Source organism: Siniperca chuatsi, linkage group LG12 (assembly GCF_020085105.1).
Source record: "Siniperca chuatsi isolate FFG_IHB_CAS linkage group LG12, ASM2008510v1, whole genome shotgun sequence".
Taxonomy (NCBI): Eukaryota; Metazoa; Chordata; class Actinopteri; order Centrarchiformes; family Sinipercidae; genus Siniperca; species Siniperca chuatsi.
In genome coordinates this window covers 25,164,157-25,184,536 of record NC_058053.1, presented here as the reverse complement: position 1 = coordinate 25,184,536, position 20,380 = coordinate 25,164,157, and the positions used below count along the sequence as shown (strand labels likewise).

Below are 20,380 nucleotides of genomic sequence, written 5' to 3'. Positions count from 1 at the left end.
TTTCAGTATAGTAGAATCCCACCTTATCCCACCTTACGTTGTCATGTTTTTATTACGCGATGTTAAACCTCATGTTTTTGCTCCATTATTACCCTATTACAAAAATTAAATCACAATATTACCACTAATAGTACCATACTATAATATGTGTAATTGTTGTGGTATTACCCCAGTATTACACAGTTCATACAATATTAACCCCCTTATTACCTTGTTATTAATGAGCTGTAATGTAAACTGCTACCCTTGTATTTATCCAGCATCGGTCCTACATTACTAATGCACGATGTTCTCTTTTGGACGTTCTTCACCATATCAAAACTAAATTGCCTTATTGCAAAACAAAACTATAGTGTCTCTGAAGCCAAGTATTGTAGTTACCAGTACACTTGAAAGCAAAACATTTGTTAATTTTTTCCCCCACAGTGACCAGAGCATAAGTGCATTTACAAAAATTACAATTCCATGAACCAATATTTTCAATATATGAATGACTAATGTTGTAATCATTCTAAGACCAGAAAGTTAAGTACAAACTGTGAAGGAAATTCTTGTGTGCTATTCAACTCTGATGATGAAGAAGGCTTCAGGAAACTCAGGATGTCTTACATAGCAATGTTTAATGAGCTTTGGCTGAGGAGACAATGATATCAGCAGTACAAGGTGAAACCCAGTGCAGTGCCAAAACAAAGTCTGAAGTTTCTCTTCCTAATCCACAATATTTATCCTTTACTAACCTTGTTCTCCTACAAGGTTATCCATTTCCAGACTAAATGCTTACCTAAGTCAAGTTGGAATTAGGAGGTCACATGTATTACATTTTAAGAGGAGACAGTCTGTTACATCTACGCCTGAGACAGAGAATGCAATCAACTGTCTTTGAGTGTCTAAGCAACAGATCTTCTATCTACACCACTGTCGTTATGGGTCTACTGCAGGAGACAGCAAAATTAACTAATGTTAGAGACACAGAGGTCGTTTCATTTCTAGGTTTGCAAGTGACCCCAAGCATGACATGTGTGTGACCTCAACCTCACCTGAAACCCACATTAGGGTCCTCTAAAGAAAATTCCTTCACATAAACCATTAAACATAACATCACTTTTTTTTTAAATCATGGTGGTGTCAACAACTCAATTTCCACACAGATTGGAAAATAACCTCAAATTTGATGCTTTAGTCATAATCAGTTTAAAAGTCTCTGGATGTGCATCATCGGTTCGATGCTGTTTTCCAGTTCAATACTGTCAGTTTCCCAGCACAGCCACAGTCTTCTATTGAAGGGCACATTATTGGTAAAAGTGTTTCCACTTTTACTTTATTCTTTCCATATCATATTTTTTCTTCTCGACTGGGATTGAAACTAGTGACTTCTCAGCCACAACCCTGCTCTGCTGACCTCTAATTTACTCTGCCACCTCATAGTCTTGTTTAACGTGATCAGTCTCGATCCTGTTTTCTTCAGTCTTGACAGCACGATTCCTCATAAATATCTGGAAAAGACGAAATGAGGAAATTAACAAGAACGGAGGAAAACTTAATCGTTCATTTAAGTTTTTATTCTGATACCAAGTTTAACTTGCAACTACAATGTGACTAAAACATCACTTTAACCAATGTTTAGTCAAGTTGCCAAAATCTTACCAAAGTTCTTTGGCTTTTTGTGACAGAGGTGAAAATTTGTGGTGTTACCAATTAACTGAGGAACACAATCTAATACAATTTTATACAAAGTCACAACACAAAATCTATAATCTATTCACTATTTACAGTGTCTGTAGACAGAAGACAATCACTTAAGCACACAGTCTGATGCTATAGACTGTTTCATCAAGGCTGAAACTCAAAGCCATGTTCACATCATATCAGAAGAACCAGAAAAACTTGATGATATTGTATTTATCCAGCCTGGGTGGATTAAGGTGTTTACATTGTTGGACAGCCACGAAATCAATTATTGGTGGCGTGTCTTTTTGGTCATAAAATATTCGTTGATAAATGAATTGACCGACTTCAGGGAGCAGATGTAACCACCACTGGAGGAAAACCAAGTGGGAAATGTCAAAGCTGCACATTCCACAAATAGTTTATCCAAGATGGCTGCTTGTATTTAGGGTAAATCTGGTATGATGTAAATGCAGCATACTGTGACAGAGGTCAAGAATGATAATGCAGGCCTGGTTTGTGAGGTCTTGGGCCTAACATGTTAATTCACTTTTGTATTTGAGAAAACATCTCACCATAAGGTCCATTTAGTAGCTGTTCTTGAGCTTTCTATCATATCACATGATCCTCATCAGCAGATGGAGTTTGCCCATCATCATGTTTTAAACCAACATGGATGAAAAGTCCTTAAAGTTCCCCCCAAAAAATTTCATTTGAACTTCAACAATTTTGTGACAACCGGGGAACTCTGTTTTGGAGCTGAAATTTTAATTTCAAACTTAGTTGCAGCCCCACTCTGTCTGCTGATGAAGATCATATGATGTGATCAAACGCTCTTCTAAATGAGAGCTACTAAATGTGGTGAGTTTCTTTTCTCAACTGCTGTTTTCCAAAGTCGGAATGAACTTTGAACCTCAACTTTAGCAATATTTAATTAAATTTTATCATGTAGAAATGACAAAATTAGCAGGGAAGGGAAAAAGCCAATGGTGGGAGACATGACATCTCAGGCTAGCTTGAGATTCAGTTTCGACATGAATCATCAGATGACTACGGAGGGAAGGAATCAGATTTAACTTTCTCTCACATGCTCACTACTAAAAATTTTATTTTACCATCACATCACTTAATGAGTACAGAAGCTTTGTGTCCACTCATATCATTCATGTGACGCTCTGGCAACAGATAACATGTCCCCAGATGTCAACAGATTCTTAAACCAGAGATAGGTGGGAATGGTACAACATTGGAATGAAAATCACAGCATGTGTGCTCCTTGGGTCAATGATTTGCGATTCACTGCCTTATTGGGACATATATACTTTATATATTATATATTTATATATGTTGAATTTAAAATAAAACTGTGAAGTTGTGAACAAGGCACACAAGTGTGTTGACAAGTGTGTTTCCTTTCATTTACTTGCTAAAACAGGTCAAGATAGATGCCATAACAACATGAGTACCAGTTCCCCCTCATATTATCCTTTTGGAGAATCTACAGAAGAACCACAACAGGCAGCAGTGAGATCTTGTAATTTAAAGGAAAAGTGAAGATGCAAGCTCAGACAGGCAGCCACCGGCAGCTTAGATTAGGCTTCCTACCTGGGGCGTGTTGGCTAAGAGGTGCCGGTGGCATGGTGGTTTCAGAGGAGGAACTGCAACATGAAGACGGTGGCTGACTGATGAAAGAGGGATGTTTGGGAGAAGGTGTGGAGGGTTGGTGTAGAAACTGTAGAAACTGCTTGGTTGGTAGGTAGGATCACAGGTGACTGAACTGGTTTTGAAGTTGGATTGGAAGATTTATTACTCAATAGTGAAAGCAAAAGGTGCCTTGTTGATTTTGGCTGGGCTGCGGGTTTCGAGAGGGCTTTTGTTTGTTTTGCAGGGGCAGGATGTATCAGAGCAGGCTCTGGGAACATTTTGTTTGATGCTTCAAATTAAAGTTATAGAGGAAATGTAAGGTCGTTGGTAGGAGCATGAGGTTCCGGAAGACGTGGTTGGCTGATTTTGAAGGAGCAGAAGATTTTAGAGGAGGTGGTTAGTTGATCACAGCAAGGTCTAAGAGAATATTTCAGAGGTTGATCTTTAAGGAGCAAGGGGGCTTCAGATGAATCCCTGAAGGGTGTTGTTTGTTAAAAATTATTCTTGGTTGGAGTACAAGGTGGGCAGCTGAAAGGCTAAGAAGATTTCAGAGAGGGAGGAAATTAGCAGAGTTGGAACTCTGATACCAGAAAATATCACAGGAAGAGAAGAAAGACCCTCATTTTCTTCAGGAAGATGAAAAGTTGAAGATAAAGTTTGGTCAGTAGGAACGTGAGCGTTCACAGGAGGAGAAGGAGCATAGCTCGCCAGAAGCAGCAGGAAGCTTTCGAGGATTTGAAGGCAGATAAGTTGACGGATGGATTACCGGGCGACTGACAGAAAGAGTAAGGGATGAATGGAAGGGTTGGAGTTAGGAGTACAGTGCATCAATACCTGCAGGAGTGAGAACCAGGGCTTGTAGAAGGTCAGAGAGAGAGACAATCCCTCTCACCACATCGTCCCTGTCAACCAACACCAAACGATGCACCTGACAGAAAAACCCAAAAAGATTTGGTTATTGTGCTTCTATAGCTAGTCAAGATAAATGAATCATTACTGACAACTTGTGCCATATTCTGTAAGGTAATGGATGAGAGAAAGAAAAGTAAAAAGACAGAGAAACAAAAAACTGGAAAGGTTATAGTTCTAAACAGCAAATGGAAATGCTTTCAAACTATATTTGATCACTGTGGCATTTTAACAGTCTGGAAGCTGCTGTGAGTGTGATCTATACTGAAAAAAATTGAGTAATCTTGGGTGACAAACAACTATATCATCAATATGTGAACATTATTCATCCTTTATTTGTTAAAGATATGTCAATCAGACTGTAGTGCATGTGTGTTACTTCAGCCTTTGCGATGCGGTCGATGATGGTCTCCAGTGTTTCGTGAGGGTAACACTTGAGAACTCCCTCCACACAGCAGGCTCTGGAGGCAATGGCCTCCTGCATTGTCATGTTCAGGTTGTTGTAGATTTTCTGGGCTGCAAGGTTCTGAAAGACGGAAGACAAGAGACAACAATATTGTTCTGCCACCAGCGGTTGGTTTCAATTGAACATGCTGTTGCTAGTAGCAACCACTACTGCTGCAGTTCAATAGCAGTTTAACTGACATTGTTACATCCACCGATTTAATGTTGACAGCATCACAGCTATTTTGTGACTGTAACTCTAGATATTACATTTGTTTTTTTCTTCAATCAGTTTAGTCCTGACATAAGCTAGCCATTTTTGAGGCTATTTTGTTGCTAATACAACATTCTTGGCAACAGTTAATTTGCTTTTGAACAAACTGTTAGGTCTTATGGACTCTGTGTAAATATTTACAAGATTAATTACTGTGTTGTGCAGTAATTTGGGGATTTAAAATTGTTCTTTCACGTGAAGTAGTTTTTCGTTCTGGATTGTACTAATTCATTATGTGATTGGCAAGCAATCACACTATGTTTTCTATATATCATTATTATCATTTACAATACCTCTGGTCTAACTCTTGTTTATGGTCTCATCTTTTTCTGATTTGCAATCAATTTGTTGTATTTTATTTCAGAAGTAGGGTAGCACAGAGAAAGGTCAACCAGACAAAAATGTTAACCAGACCAAAACAACAACAAAAAACATCTGTAAAACTATTTGTTTGAGCATGACAAGAGATTGAGGGAATCACATGATTTATATTTATATTATTGTCCCAGCTATCAAAGTTGCAGTGATGCAGATGTGTGAAATTAACTTACAATGACATCAAACCTGGAGTACAGCGCCACGACTTTACCTACAGAGAACACACAGACAGATGTACAGACCACAGATGGTTCAGACAGACAAAATATAAAGATATATGTCAACTTGTGTTCTGTAAGCTATTATGCATAAAAGAAAAATCAACATTGGAGAGAAATCACAGACGACTGCGAGTCTGACTGACTGTTGATGGATGATCAGACACATTTCAAATCCAGAAACACACAATAAAAAATGGCATTCGCTCTTGATTATTGACTGATTAAGCACAGTGGGCTAAGAGTTGAAGTTAGTAGTCATTTCAATGCAGTTGCTGGATGGATACAAAGTGTTTTGGAATGAAACCCTCCATTTACTAAACTGTGATTCTAATGCATAAAACAAACAAAATGACCCTTTTCCAGGTGGATTAAACCACCAAACATCAGTGTGATGTTAAACTACCTTGCTCATTGACTACAGGCAGCGCAGACACTCTTCTCTCTACAAAAATTGTCAGAGCATCATAGACAGAGGCTGATTCCTGGACTGTCGCAATCTGTTTGAAGGTACCGATCGCCACTTCACTGATCCGCTTTTGAAGAAACCTGGGTTTAGGAATCATAGATCCCTGGAGGGGAAGGGAGGAGGAGGGAGGGGAGGAAAGAGAACTAGCATACAATATCTAAAAATCAAATTAAAATAGAAAATAATTTAATAGAAATCATATGGACCAACAATTGCACTTTCAGTTATTCAGTTCTTCAACCAGAAGAAAAGGAAACATATTTTTCACAGATGGAGCCTGATTATTTCATTTTTATTCTTATTTTTAGGACATTTTCAGATTCCTGTGTTTGACGCAGAGAAGTGTTGCAAAGGGAAGAAGTCTTACAAAGATGTGGAGGAACTTGAGGATGCGTTTGTGAGTGAGGATGTGGAGGACATTTCCTGATGCCGGGTCAATGACTGGCAGCCGGTGTATCTTATTCTTCAACAAGGAGTAGATGGCATCAAACAGACTGAAGAGACAATAAAACTCATGATTAAGATCATACTAATTACATGTGTAATGGCAAGAATAAACATACTGCATGATTGTATAGCATACACATGACTCTCTGATATAACTATATACTGTATTATATGACTCTTTTGTATACCAGGCACATGACTTTCTTGTGGAACATACAGATGCCATACATAACTGTTTGATGTCAATACTTGATCTGTATATGACTGTTTTGGACTGTGTGATGAGAACAGTTCATTGATAATGATGATATGGAACTACAAAACATGCTATTGACTGTTGTATGCAGACTTCAGGGACACTTGTCTCCCTGGGCCGAGGAGCCTGACCCTGAAGACTGGATAAATAACTGATACTCCTTTCCCTCTGTACTCATTCAGAGCAGATTATACTGATGTGTGTTTTGCTGTTGTTAGTCCGTCTGCAGACGTTTGAAGTAAACCTACAGAAAGACAAGTAGTTGCCCTGAGTGTTTCTTTATTCCACAGAATTACCACTACAATTTAGCGTTGTCTGCGTTTTCACTCGTGTGAGAGGACTTGGGCGCTCGGAGCTGCAGGTTAAGATCGTGCACAGCTAGAGTCTGGGACTCTGTACCTCAACCTCCCCAGCAAAGAAGGGTAGAGACGTGGGGCCCTGCCGCCCTGAGTGTCCGAGGCTCGCTCATCGCTGTGATCCAGTGAACCTAGTGGCTGTGGCAACACTCTCTTTCTGGTGAGTTTATTCAACAGGGCCTGGGGTATACCGATTACCAAAGAGTTTCCCTACGGGGATCAATAAAGTATTTCTGATTCTGATTCTCGCTACCGTGAGGGGGTGACAGACGTGTCAGCAGGGCAGGTCAGGGACCGCTGTGTGAATCATTGCAGTATTTTGGCCAGATTTTTCACTGTTAGACACGGGTATTTCTTACAGACCGGTTCTTTTCTACACACTCTTGCCTTACTCATTAGGTTCCCTCGTGGGTTGTTTAAAGATTCATAGTTTTGAACTCATCTTTAAAAAAGCGGGAGTGAGTGGTGACTTGGTGTGTGTTGTGTAAAGTGCTTAAACAGTGATATGTGTGAAAATATTGACGCGTGTGAGTGTATTAACAGATACAACAGAGTAAAAGGCGTGAATGCCAAATAGATAATATGAGAAGGGAATAAAACAGCCCGATCTTAGAGGCATTGAAGGGTTAATTTTTTCCTTTCTCAAGTGAGTCTATAAACTACCTGACTATCTTTCCCCTAGCAGCCAGCTTTAAGGTCCTTTTTTTCTCCTCTTAACAGTGGCAGAGGCACTCCTAAGAATCCAGCCAAAATATTAAAGAGCACAAAGAGACTATTTAAAAGATCAAACAAAGTTATTGTAGTTGGGGAATTGGGGTTAAAGAATAAACATGGGTTCTAACAATAGCAAAAATTCTGAGAATGAAAAATCAAATGCACTTTCACGCACGCTGAAATCCCCTAATATAGACTACATGATTACCAATTATGGTAAGCACAGCGTTGACCAACTGGACATCTGGGTAAAAAAATTTGAGTTTCCATCAACCGGCAGCTTCTCTCTCAGACAAATAGAGATATTAAGAGACAAATTAGAAGAGAAAGAACAAGGCACTCAAAAGAAAAGAAATAAGCAATTTAAAGCAGACTGGAAGGCTTATTCTTGTTGGCAACAAGAAGCATATATCAGGGATAGAAAAATAAAAAAGGCAGGGACAGATCCACCAAACACCTCTGTGTCTCAGTATGTCCCACAGTGTGCCAAGCTGGACCTGGACCTGGACTCGGCCCCCGTCAGAGGAAGTCAGCCTCAACAACGAGCAGCAGATACAGCCTCACCAGCAGCTACAGCAGCATCACTAGCAGAGGCACAGCCTCAGCCACATACTGTGGCCTCAATATATCCAGATCACAGAGGCCTGAATGAGGCAATGGGAGGACAAGGAAGAACAGAGTCCTTCATTCCCGCATCTCCAACATACAAAGAGGCCTACAAATCGCATCGGGGTGGCCCAATCACCCCCAATTGCCTTTCCAGCCCTCATCACACTCGAAGCAACAAAGAATTCCGGCCCAGATCAAACTCCTGCACCTCCTTAAAAGTGATTGCACCGATAGTGGAGGTGACAGCAGGAGATGAGACTTCACAACTGATTTTCAGACCATGGACATATGCTGACCTGAAAGAAGCCGCACGATTTCTCCCCTCTGTTCGTGATGGGGGGGAGGCTTTCGCCACACAGTTCCTAGCCTTCTGCCAACAGTTCAGACCCACCACCATTGAGCTACAGAGACTGTTAGGAACTCAGATGGGCACGACCTGGCCGAGAGTGGCTGGGGGTTTTCCTACAGCGGATATAAGACTGAAACAGACAGAGTGGGACCATGCTGATAACACACTGTATAAGCAGGCCATAACTGACCTCTGTGACAAAATAAAGACGCTCTTTCCCCTGAGAATGGATTTGGGAAAGATAACAGCCTGCAAACAACAGGATGGCGAGACTGTAGCTGAGTATTTGGCCAGGCTCACAGAGATCCATAATACACACAGTGGGCTAAAAAAGCCTGAAGCTATGGGGGGGAATAATACAATCACCCCCTGGGAAGTATATCTACGTGACCGTTTCCTCAATGGCATACACCCTGAGATCGCGGACATGGTGAAACGCAACTGTGTGACCTGGGAGTATGGTAACCTGGAGACTATAGAGAGACACGCTATCCATGCAGAAAAATTCCTCAAAGATAAGAAAAAGAGGAAAAGCATGCAGTTGGCGGACAGATTACAGAGGGCACAGCTGAGGGCGTACGAGAATCAGAACAGAGGCCGAGGCCAAGGCAGACGAGGACGTGGAGGAAGGGGGAAAGGACGAGGAAGAAGTGACACTTGTTTCAAACAGGTGAGGGAAGCCATTCCAAAGGCTGCAGAGAGGAAACTGAATGACTTGGGGCATGGTGACTGGATTGTGGTGAAGGATTTCAGACGAAAGAGCTGGCAGGCTCGCAGGTGGAATGGTCCCTACCAGATATTGCTCACCACTGAAACAGCTGTAAAGGTGGCAGAGAGAGCTACGTGGATCCATGCCACCCACTGCAAACGAGTGCCCGAGCCAGAGCCAGCAGCCAATCACCAGACAAGTGCAGATCGAGATCAGTGAGTGAACTGAGCCTTCCTCCCCTTGTGCATTCAGGGGGTATTGGAGGGGAGTGGCAGTCCCAGGGTGGAATTTCTCTGAGCACACCTAGAAATTCCACTGGGACCACCTAGAACCACTACCCTCCCGAACCAACATCACGGGCACACTGATTAGGGGGTAGGCAGAGGTGACACAACTGATAAGATGACACTTGAGACCTGGGAAAGATGGCGATGGAGGGGTGATGGACTGAGAGGCCACATAGGCGGGGTGCTGCTCGCTGTCATCATCGAGGTTTTCCCCAATTGTTTGATTGTTTGATTTTTCCTTTCCTACCTTTAACATTTGTTCTTAATTATTTTGATTAGGATAAAAAAAAAGATTTTCATGCTAAAAAGGGAGGAATTGTAATAGCAATAAACGTGCAGCATGATTGTATAGCATACACATGACACTCTGATATAACATATATATGATTCTTTTGTATACCAGGCACATGACTTTCTTGTGGAACATACAGATGCTACATATAACTGTTTGATGTCAATACTTGATCTGTATATGACTGTTTTGGACTGCGTGATGAGAACAGAGTTAATTGATAATGATGATATGGAACTACAAAACATGCTATTGACTGGTGTATCCAGACTTCAGGGACACTCGTCTCCCTGGGCTGAAAAATCCTGACCCTGAAGACTGGATAAATAACTGATACTCCTTTCCCTCTGTACTCCTTCAGAGCAGATTATACTGATGTGTGTTTTGCTGTTGTTAGTCCGTCTGCAGACGTTTGAAGTAAACCTACAGAAAGACAAGTAGTTGCCCTGAGTGTTTCTTTATTCCACAGAATTACCACTACACACTTGAGGATTGTAGCATGGAATAACAAGACACATACAAACATATGGATTTGGTGCTCTGTTATCTATCAGTGCATCCTGCTGATAGACAGCAGGGAAGTTGCCCATAGACATTGTGCTTAAGCTTAAAATTTAAAGACTATATACAAACATATCATACAACAAATTTTAGTCAAATATAATATTAATATAATATTTAAATTGACAAGAACAGACCTAATTAAAAACAGTGGGAAATAAAGGAAGATGAAAAATGATTAAAATATCACATACCTCTCAGATACCAGAGATGACTCTATGCTCTAAACTGAAATTACAACTGCTGTGGTACTTATAATATGTTATACTGCATTTTAAATGATGTGAAACTATGACCCTGACTTTAACGAATTATTTCAAAGGCTGGTTTCACCTGCAGTCAGGGGTGATGCTGATCAGTCTGTTGATAGAGTACTGTAGATAGATCTCTGCCAAGAGAGAGAAACACAAGTTATTAATACAAACTACCAAAACCAAATGTAGACGTTTTTTTTTTTTAAAGAAATGAAATCCTTGTTTTCCTAATTAACATGTTTTGCACTATATAAGGAAAATAGTTGTGTTGTACAGACCTCTCCATGTCTCTATCTTGTGTTCTTCCAGCTCATAGATCTGAACCTGCAGACAAAACAAACATCATGTCAGATCATACAGTGATGGTCCTCATCTATCGGTCTAATCTCGATGACAGTATGGATATGTGATTTTTATTTGTTATTTCCTGCTTTTTTTGTTGTTGGTATAACTGCATAATTTGACATGTGACACCACTGCGGTGCATGGCATATCAACAAAACTCCAAACAGCCACAGGCATACAAGAAGACTTACAGACCTTAGTTTATTTGCTAGGAATGTTTAATCCAAAGATATCATTCAGAAGCACAGCTCACCAGAGGAGACTTGTAATAACGATGGAGAATGTTGATGAAGTCAGTGATGGTCAGCATACCTGCTCACACACACACATTGAAAACATCAAACATGAATTTATCACTAGTCAATAGTAACAACAGTAAATTATATCCCCCAAAAGTTTCTTTTTTATTGCATGAAGAAAAGTTTTCAAGCTTGAAATGTCGTATACCTAATGAAGAGCAAAGTTGGTCTTACTTCTTTTCATATCATAAAAAAGAGCAGGTGACAATTTTACAAATCCTTTGGGAGATATAGTTCACAGTAACAGTTTTTTGGACTGTTGTGCACATGTTTTTACACTACTTGTAAATAACTCTGAGTTATTTATAGAGAATCAGCTAAATCAAAGATGTAAGACTTACTGTGAATCAGTGTTGATGAAAGTGCATGTATGTCTGTCTGTGTGTGTGTCTGTGTGTGTGTGTGTGCACGTGCAAATGAACAGACAGCACAAAGGAAATGTAGGCCTTTAGTTTAAAGGGACAAAATCAAAAATAAATATCTTTCCTCTTACCAGTAGTGCTATTTGGAGTGCTATTTTAGCCCTAAAGCTAATGTTAACATTAGCTGTTTACATGTATCTTAACATGCTAACTGTGACACGATTGGCATGCAAATGCTACTATGAAGTGCAAAGGTGAGCCAAGTACAGCTTCAGTTGACAAAGTACATTTTAAAACTGAGCCAACTCGGACGATGTAGAGCTGAGCCTGACAAACTGAATCTGAGATCTCTTAAAATGGCCACCATACAGTGGATACATCCTTAACATAACCTTTCCTCTGGCATCACCCGCAGGCCAAACTTTGTATTGTTGCCCAGTGGTAAGGATCTAAAAACAGCAAATACATATCTCCATTTTTTGTTCATCCAACAATTTTGTTTTCTGTGTGTTAGAATCATTACAACCTCACCGGGCTGTTAGTGAGACTTTAGGCTCAAAGTCTGGTTTTAATCTTTGGGATGCAACTTTAGTCAGTTCACCCAGGCTGATGGACATGTACTTGACACGGATGTGTAAAGCAGTTGCCATTTCAATTACAAGCAGAAAATGAACACCCACGGACCTGATAGTGTCATGGTAATCAGCTCTGTGTGTTCAGTGAGGTGATGGTGTCAAGACACAAATGTCTTGTAGTTGACCTGCTTTCCTTTAAATGTTAAAAATGCAAACTGGGCCAGGATCATTTGAAACCACTTATCCACAGTAAGGAAACCTGAACCCTCGGATCTGCGCTTCAAACCTGTGGGTAGGAACTCAATGTAGGTCATGCACCTATTAAATGCTGGCATGTTTGGAACCTGAGTACTTTTTCAGTACCAAATGAAATGTGTTCACAGCACTGTGTATGAAAGTACCAAAAGCTGGATGCTTGGACACATTGTTATTCTGGTTTACGTATTCTTTGATCTGATTGCCTGATTTAAATAATACTTGAGTTAATTTTCTACTGTATTTTAAATCAGGCGAACGTGACTGGCTGTTTTAGACTAATAATTTTGAAAGACACTTGCATGATGACACTGACCCATCCGTCTCTTATAATCCTGGAGCTGAAACAAGAAGTAGCTCTACAAGGCATGGAGGATTATATTATATGAGTTATTATTATTTCACTATCATTTTTAAAGCAATGAGGCTGGTGAACTAATGGGAATGATGGCCAAAATACTGAAAATAAGACCCAGGTTGCTCAAGATGCTCAAAATGTTTTAATTTGAAAAAAACCCTCAAAGTAATCAGATCATGATTATATGTGGCTTTCCCTGTTTTCCACTAAGCATTGAGCAGTAATATACTGTACATCATAGCTGAGCTGAGTCAGTAAGTGAGGAGAGCTCAAATACCAGTGACACTGATTATTCAGTATACTCAGATCATTTGTGTACTGAACATCTCTAATGTATGCATGCAAGAGAAAAAGAGACATAGATGTATATGGCTCACCCACAAAACACTTAAGCTTGTTGTCCCACAGTGGCGCTGCCCTCACACCGTTAGCCACCAGAGCAAAGAAAGCCTTCTTCACCTGACATAAACACACACAGTTTTTTAATAATTACAGCCCACAATTGTCATACAGTTTTTACTGTCAAAAAGAGGGAATTTGTAAAAAAAAGAAGAAAAAAAAGTGTCTCATACTTGTAGTGTTGTGTCAAAAATGACCAGTTTGGAGCTGGTAGGGATGGCATCATAGCAACAGTGACTCTTCATGAAGTTCATGTATATGAACGTGTCAGGGTCTGTGCCTGCTGGGGGCGCAAGAGCATGTGTTGCATATGTACAGCCACTCACAAATAAACATCTGAAAACATTATATGCACTGGTGCCAAGAGATTTTATGTTAAATCCAAATATTGACAACCATTTTCAAAATAATCATGATAAACGTTGGGTATTTGTATTTGATTTGGGCATCAGCATGTGGTTTTCATAATCAAGTCATTCAGGTTGCATATTGTTACTGCTGCCATTTAACACAGTGGCTGTGACAAGCTGGTCAATACCTGACTATTTATGATCAATTCCTTTACTGTACACATGCAACGTACTCTGCAGAATAGTAGGAGTAATAGTGGCTGTAGAGGAAGAAGTAGCACAGGAATGGTAGCTATTGTCAAACAATACACACACAAAGTTACGAAATCTTCTTTACCTCTGCTCTTCATTGAGAGAACATCCTCTTTCTCATCCTCTTCCTGGTCCATCTCAAATAACGGGACCTGTGAGATGAAGTATATCAACAGTTTACTAACAGCCCAGAGTTTACGCTGTGAAGCTCTGCAATGACCCCCATCCATTACTGGTGGCTATGAAGGTCTTCTGCTCCACAATGGAGATTTGAGCAGTCATGGTTCATTTCTGTCTATTTCTGAGTGGTAACTGTTCATTTCCTTGCTGATCTATCTGGCAAATGTTGTGGTAAGATAATGTCAGATTGTATCTTTTTACCTAGCAAGCTAATCAGATACAAGAGTTTCGACATCTGAGAGGATGCATGCAGTCACTGGGTTTAGCTGTTGTTGGTCAAGAGATAGCTTCAATGCATAAACTAACTGCTCCTGCAACCACAGTGTCACCTCGAGGTGATAGTTTGTTGCAGAGGAAAACAAAGTTTGGAGTGTACCCTTAGGGTTTGCTGGGAATTCCTGGCCCCTGTCTTCAGTGATATCTCACTTGCAGCTAAACAAGTCTCATCTGCATTCTGGCAGAAGTTGGAGACATGTAGTTGGAACAGACTGTGTTGAAAAAATTGCTGTGGAAGCAGCTGTAAGGAGTGTCTAGAGGTTGGCTGGTGCACGTCATGGCAGCAGGCCAAGAACCTACTGGTGGACGTCAGCATTTAAGGACAGGAAGCATTCAGAGCCTTGTCTGCCACAACTGACTCAGTGGAGAGGTACTGTCAATTAAGACAGACTGCCAATAAGGAATTTGCAGTGGCAAAAGCTAGATATGAACAACTATGGAAAAGCTACAGAACATGGAATTTAAGTAACCTTGAATGTGGAAAATAATTAGGTGACTCATTTAAGAAATGCAGGCCTCAAATGAGTACTTGGAAGAATCGCTAACACAGGAGGTGAGGATTCAAGGGGTCTCAGCCCAGTTCTTGACAGAGGTAAATGAGCCAGTTAGAAAGCTCTTCAGTGGTAAGACACAACAGATGGCTCCTTCAGTTATTAGATGCTACATTCTATATTGTTGGACTGTTGCGGTTGACTCACCCTTTCTATGTTTCATGGAGAGCAGAGTTCAACCCAATAAATTGCAGGGAGAAGCAGCTGAAGATCCGGGTATGATATGCTGCTTCCCTTATACTGAAAGAAACCAGTTGAGGTAATATGAACTCTAGTCCGACATGTTTTGGTTATTTTGTACAAAGAACCAGTAAACTATTACTGATTGCACCTTAACAAAAACTTAAACGTTTAGCAAATACTATTTAAACTTGGGGGAAGTTAGAGAACATTCGACTTGACATACATTTTAGCTATGCTAGCGGCTTGGCTCTAGTTCGGTTGGTCCACCACTTTGGTCCAGACTGAAATATCTCAACAACTATTTGATGGATTGCCATTAAACTTGCTACACACATTCAAGCCTCCCTCAGGATAAATTGTTAGAACTTTGGTGATCCCCTCCCTTTTCATTTAGTGCCACCATCAGGTCAAAATATGAATTTGTCTTGGTTTATGACCAAACACCTGCAAACCACACTTTGTGTTTATTGCTAATTAGCAAATGTTAGCATGCTAACATGTCAAACTAAGATGATGAACATAATATAGACATATCTGCTTAACATCAGCCTGTTAGCATTGTGAGTATGTTAGCATGCTGACATTAGCATTTACCTCAAAGCATTGCCTCACAGTGCTGCTAGCATGGCTGTAAACTTAGTCTTGCTGTAATACAGCCCATGGTACGGATGCCACATCATCCCTTGGGTACCTCCCTTTTGAAGGTATAGTTAGAACAACGTACTACAAGACAAAAACCTATGATATCCTGGAAAGACTACATAGTATGCATCTTTGACCTCAAATACTGGATGGCCCAGACCTTCCTGCAGCTAAACATGAACAAGATCAAGGTAAATATTATTGGACCCAAAACTGCAAAACCTTTGACAACAACCTCAGCTTGAACAAGCATGTTGTCCAGTCTTGTTTTCTGCAGTTCAGGAGAATCTCCAAGATCAGTTCATTTCTATCCAGCCGAAATCTAGATACATGCTTTTATTAACTCTCATTTGGACTATTGTAACTCTCTCTACATATGTCTGAGTCAGTAGATTTTACATAAATTACAGCTTGTCCAAAATGCAGCAGCCAGACTGCTCACCAAAACCAAAAAAAGAGAGCACATTACTCCTATTTGATTTAAGCATTTTTTAATTGTTTTATCATTGTTTGTCTACATGTTTAAATTTATTTTGTAAAGCACTTTATAACTTTGTTTTATTAATATTACTATTACATCTTCCAGGATGCCTGGGAGCTACTAGATATTCCCAGAAATTGTTGTCCATGAACTTGAGTGATTGATTGGGGAAAAGGGGTAAGTCACCATCCACCTGTATAGCTTCAATGCAAATAATACCTATAATACCATATGTTTTATGGGACCAACGTTTCCACAACTAGTACCTTCGTCAGGATCGTGTTTCATGACCATCAAGTCAATTTCCTGATATTCACTTGGTGATTAAAAAGCCATGCTGTGCTTGTGTTCACATGTCTCTGCATTGGTTTGAAATGGTAGTAGAGAGATATACATTTTTAAACTTGGAGTTTGGCAGTAACAAACATTGTCAAGTTAAAGGTCCAGTATGTAGGATTTAGTGGCATCTAGCAGTGAAATTGCAGCTTGCAATGATTTGAATAGCGCTCACCTCACCCTCCCGTTCCAAGCATGTAGGAGAAACTACGGTGAAACTCGTGATTCCTATTTTCATACACTAATGAAAACATACTTACAAAAACATACAGTGTTATATTCCATTTCTGCCAATAGCTCCTCCTAAATGTTACATACTGGACCTTTAAACATTATAAACTGCTTCAGACAAATATTAAATATGGGCAAAATGAGAAAATGATGATAGAATACTAAACATAGATTGAACAGAATGAATAAAACAATAATTAAATCAAAATCAAGGTTTCAGGGGCTCTGTTGACATCTCACAGCTTAACAGCTACAAACATAGTATCAGTGCACACACACAGACACTTTGTTTAGGCACTACACACAGACATCCAAGCAGCAGACTAGAAAAGGATTGATATGCACTACGAATTCATGATAAAAGCTATTTTTACAATTACATTTTTATTCACTACGGTATGTAATGATAAATTATATTCTGTATCACATGTAAATTAAGAAAAAGTCTTCTAAATTTTGGCTGAGAGTGTATCAAAATTGTATCAAAAGCATTAATGGCAGCATTTTTAATATCCCCTTTTAATGGTCCTTGTTACATTGATCAGGTAGAAATTAATGTTACTTATATGCAACAACGTAAATTAACCTGTAAGTGTATTCGTTTATGTACATTTTAGCATACAGTATATTGTAATGTGTTCACTCATGTCAGTATTCTCATTATATGCTCATGAAGCATTATAATTCTAAATAAAGTATTTTTGGTTTTGTAAAAGCTTCAGCAACAAAAGCAGCTGGAAAACTGCATTAGGTAAAGGCCCCGTTTGCAGCTATGCTGAAATTGTTCCTGTTTTTGTGTCACTGTTTGGTTTATTTTATTCCGTATAAATTAATAGCCCCCTTACTGCCCCAGCTAGCCAGACCTTTCAGGTTTTCAAACCCTGCACACCATTTCAGCATTAGTTAAGTGTCTTTGTCCTATCTGAGCCCAGTGCAGATGGTAATTCAGATCAGGTTATATCTGATCTGAATTACTATCTATTTAATTCATGTAAACATGCCTTCGGGTTGTGAATATGCTTCACTTTAAAAAGGTAAATTGTAAACATATGATGCAAAACAAATTGCTTTAAAAAGAACTTGGCGTAGAGACCTGCAATGTAAAAGTAGCCCTAGTGTTTTTTCTTTGCAGCCTCTCAGTTACAAAGTCATGTCCAAACACACACCAACACACACGTTTCAGTTACCAACACAAACAGACGTCCAGCAGAAGTGGACAGCTCAGATGGGGGGTGTGGGTGTGTCAGCAGAGTGTCTTACCTCTGCATGTGGCTCCATGGCTGGGGAAGAGGAGCAGGAGGTCTGCCTCTGTGGAACCAGACCGACTAGAAAAATCCTGGACTACAACCCTCGACCCGCTGTCCAACTCAGACATCTGGCAGGCTCTGCTCCCATGTCAGATAAAGAAGTGATAAAAGAGTCCAGTCATGGTGAAGAGGAAGGAAAGAAGGAGGTACTGGATGCAAAGAACGATGGAGGCAAGGGAATCTGTGCGCTACCGGCCAGCTTCAGCGAGCTGGGTCTGAATGTCTGGGAAAGACTGAGATCTAAATCTGGACTGAGGGGTGAGAGGCCTGTGGCATTCACAGAGAGAGAGAGAGGGAGAGGGAGAGGAGGGAGAGTGGGAGGGGAACATGTACAGGGAGAGTTGGGGGGGGCTAAAGACAGACACATACCCTCTATGTTTTTGTGGTGACAGACATTACAAGTACTTCTTTATCATCCATTGGTGAGAACTTCAGGTGGCAGCATCATTTACATTTGGAGAGAAAAACAAAGACCAGAAAGCACTCAGAGCACAAACCTCATCCCTGTCACTTTAAGCTTCTGATGGAGGAAATGGCAGAGCCGGATCACCAATAAAGTCTAATCAGTTGAGATGGATGAACTGAGCCCTGGCTGACAGGACTAAAGGAAACTAATCCAAACACTGACGATTTGCTTTGGAAAATGGTCAACAATGTAAAGTATGTGCAATTTATTATCATGTAATTAGTGCATGATATGTAGCTACTGTGCTTAAACATGCAAAACCATTTGTACATTCCTAAATAGTTATACAAATAATCATATTGGATTAAAAGGTAAAGTAAATAAATCCAGCAAAAACACCAGATGGCTTTTGCAAGACTACCGATCAGTAACAGCTACACTGTTAGCATTGTCATCTCATAGCAGCTCATGGTTCTTTCTGTGTTTGTGTGGGTTTTCTCAGACGGGGACTAATTAACATAGTTTATCTAATTATGAGGGAGTCTCCCAAAACATATGGGATGTGCTGTACAGTTAACAGCTGGCCCTTCTCTTTAACGCTACAGTAACTTATTTTTCAGTTGCCAATTTATATGTCCAGCAGACATTAGCATCCATATGGATCCTTGTTTCTGGACACCTGATGTATTGGTATTAAACAAATCCTGAGAGATATACAGTTTTTGGCTCTTCAGCTGCTAATTGCTCCTCTACGTTCACAAGATTTTTGCTAACTATGTCTGTTGTTTGGTGTTGGGCAGGGAGCGTACACATGGAAGAGGTTTCTGGTAGAAATAGAGGTTGATGAGAGCTGTGAGAGTGAACCAAAACAATAAAGTTGTGGGCCATAAAACTAAAACAATGAGCTGAAAGATTCTGAAACAGTCATTTGATCCATTGTTAACAAAAGAAAAAAATGTAGACCAGTGCAGCTTTAAGGCTTCGCTAGTCCTACTGTGGAGACGTCAAGTTTCATTGAGCCATTACATGTCAAACTATTTATAGACACACTGAACAACTCTAGTTGTGCAGAAATAAAAAGCTAACTAAGCAAACTGTTTAAACACTATGCACAGCATAGCAAATCCCTGCAATACGCTTGTACTTGGTGGGGAAACCTGCTGGCTGAACTCTGCATTAATTCAACACTTTACTAAACTCATTCCAGGAGATGTTCGTTAAATACAACTCAAGACAGAACTTAGAAAGTTATCTGAATTCGGTTTACAAGTTATATTTCTGATGTACAGCAATTATTCAGTGTCTTACTAATCATAAATGCAGTTATCTAAATGGGCCTGTCGCTGCTGGTTAGAGAGGAGCTCAGATATTAATAGTTTAAAACTGCTTACAGAGTCCTGACACACATTCAGAATACCACAGCCTGGTTTCTGTGTCTTTACTCTCGCGGGGCCTCTACAGTAGCAATGTTCTCCACAGCGGGGGTTTGTATGTGTGTGTTTGTGTGTGTGTGTATATATATATATGTATGTATGTATGTATGTATGTATGTATGTATGTATGTATGTATGTATGTATTTATGTACAGTGTGTGTGCGCACATTTTCAACAGGCTTTTGCAGCTGTAAACTGGGTCATCGTTGGCCAACTGCTTTATGAGGTCAGAAATTTTAACTCAACATAAACTGTTTTACTTACATGTCACTGTAAGGCATTGTGTAAATTTGCTTTGAATGAAACAATAATAAAAATCAACT

The 20,380-nt window shown here is 39.9% G+C and overlaps 1 protein-coding gene across 6 annotated transcripts; it reads right to left on the bottom strand.

Moving 5' to 3' along the window:
- Positions 1-601: 601 nt before the first annotated feature.
- On the bottom strand, positions 602-20,052 carry prkag3b (protein kinase, AMP-activated, gamma 3b non-catalytic subunit). Of its 6 annotated transcripts, none has more exons than XR_006380103.1 (15): positions 18,171-20,052; positions 15,185-15,277; positions 14,116-14,182; positions 13,602-13,708; positions 13,407-13,488; positions 11,434-11,492; positions 11,114-11,159; positions 10,915-10,969; positions 6,369-6,495; positions 5,939-6,104; positions 5,488-5,525; positions 4,598-4,744; positions 4,144-4,237; positions 3,271-3,669; positions 602-1,493 (listed from the first exon to the last, which is right to left on the bottom strand). XR_006380103.1 is itself a non-coding variant. In XM_044216358.1 (13 exons), exons 1-13 carry the CDS (start codon positions 18,186-18,188, stop codon positions 1,462-1,464), a joined length of 1,041 nt encoding a protein of 346 aa, XP_044072293.1. In that variant the 5' UTR covers positions 18,189-20,034; the 3' UTR covers positions 602-1,461. The 6 variants fall into 6 exon arrangements, 1 of the variants encoding a protein (XP_044072293.1); XR_006380102.1 differs by having other exon boundaries at positions 13,602-13,711; positions 18,171-20,049; XR_006380101.1 differs by lacking the exon at positions 15,185-15,277 and having other exon boundaries at positions 18,171-20,051.
- Positions 20,053-20,380: the final 328 nt, after the last annotated feature.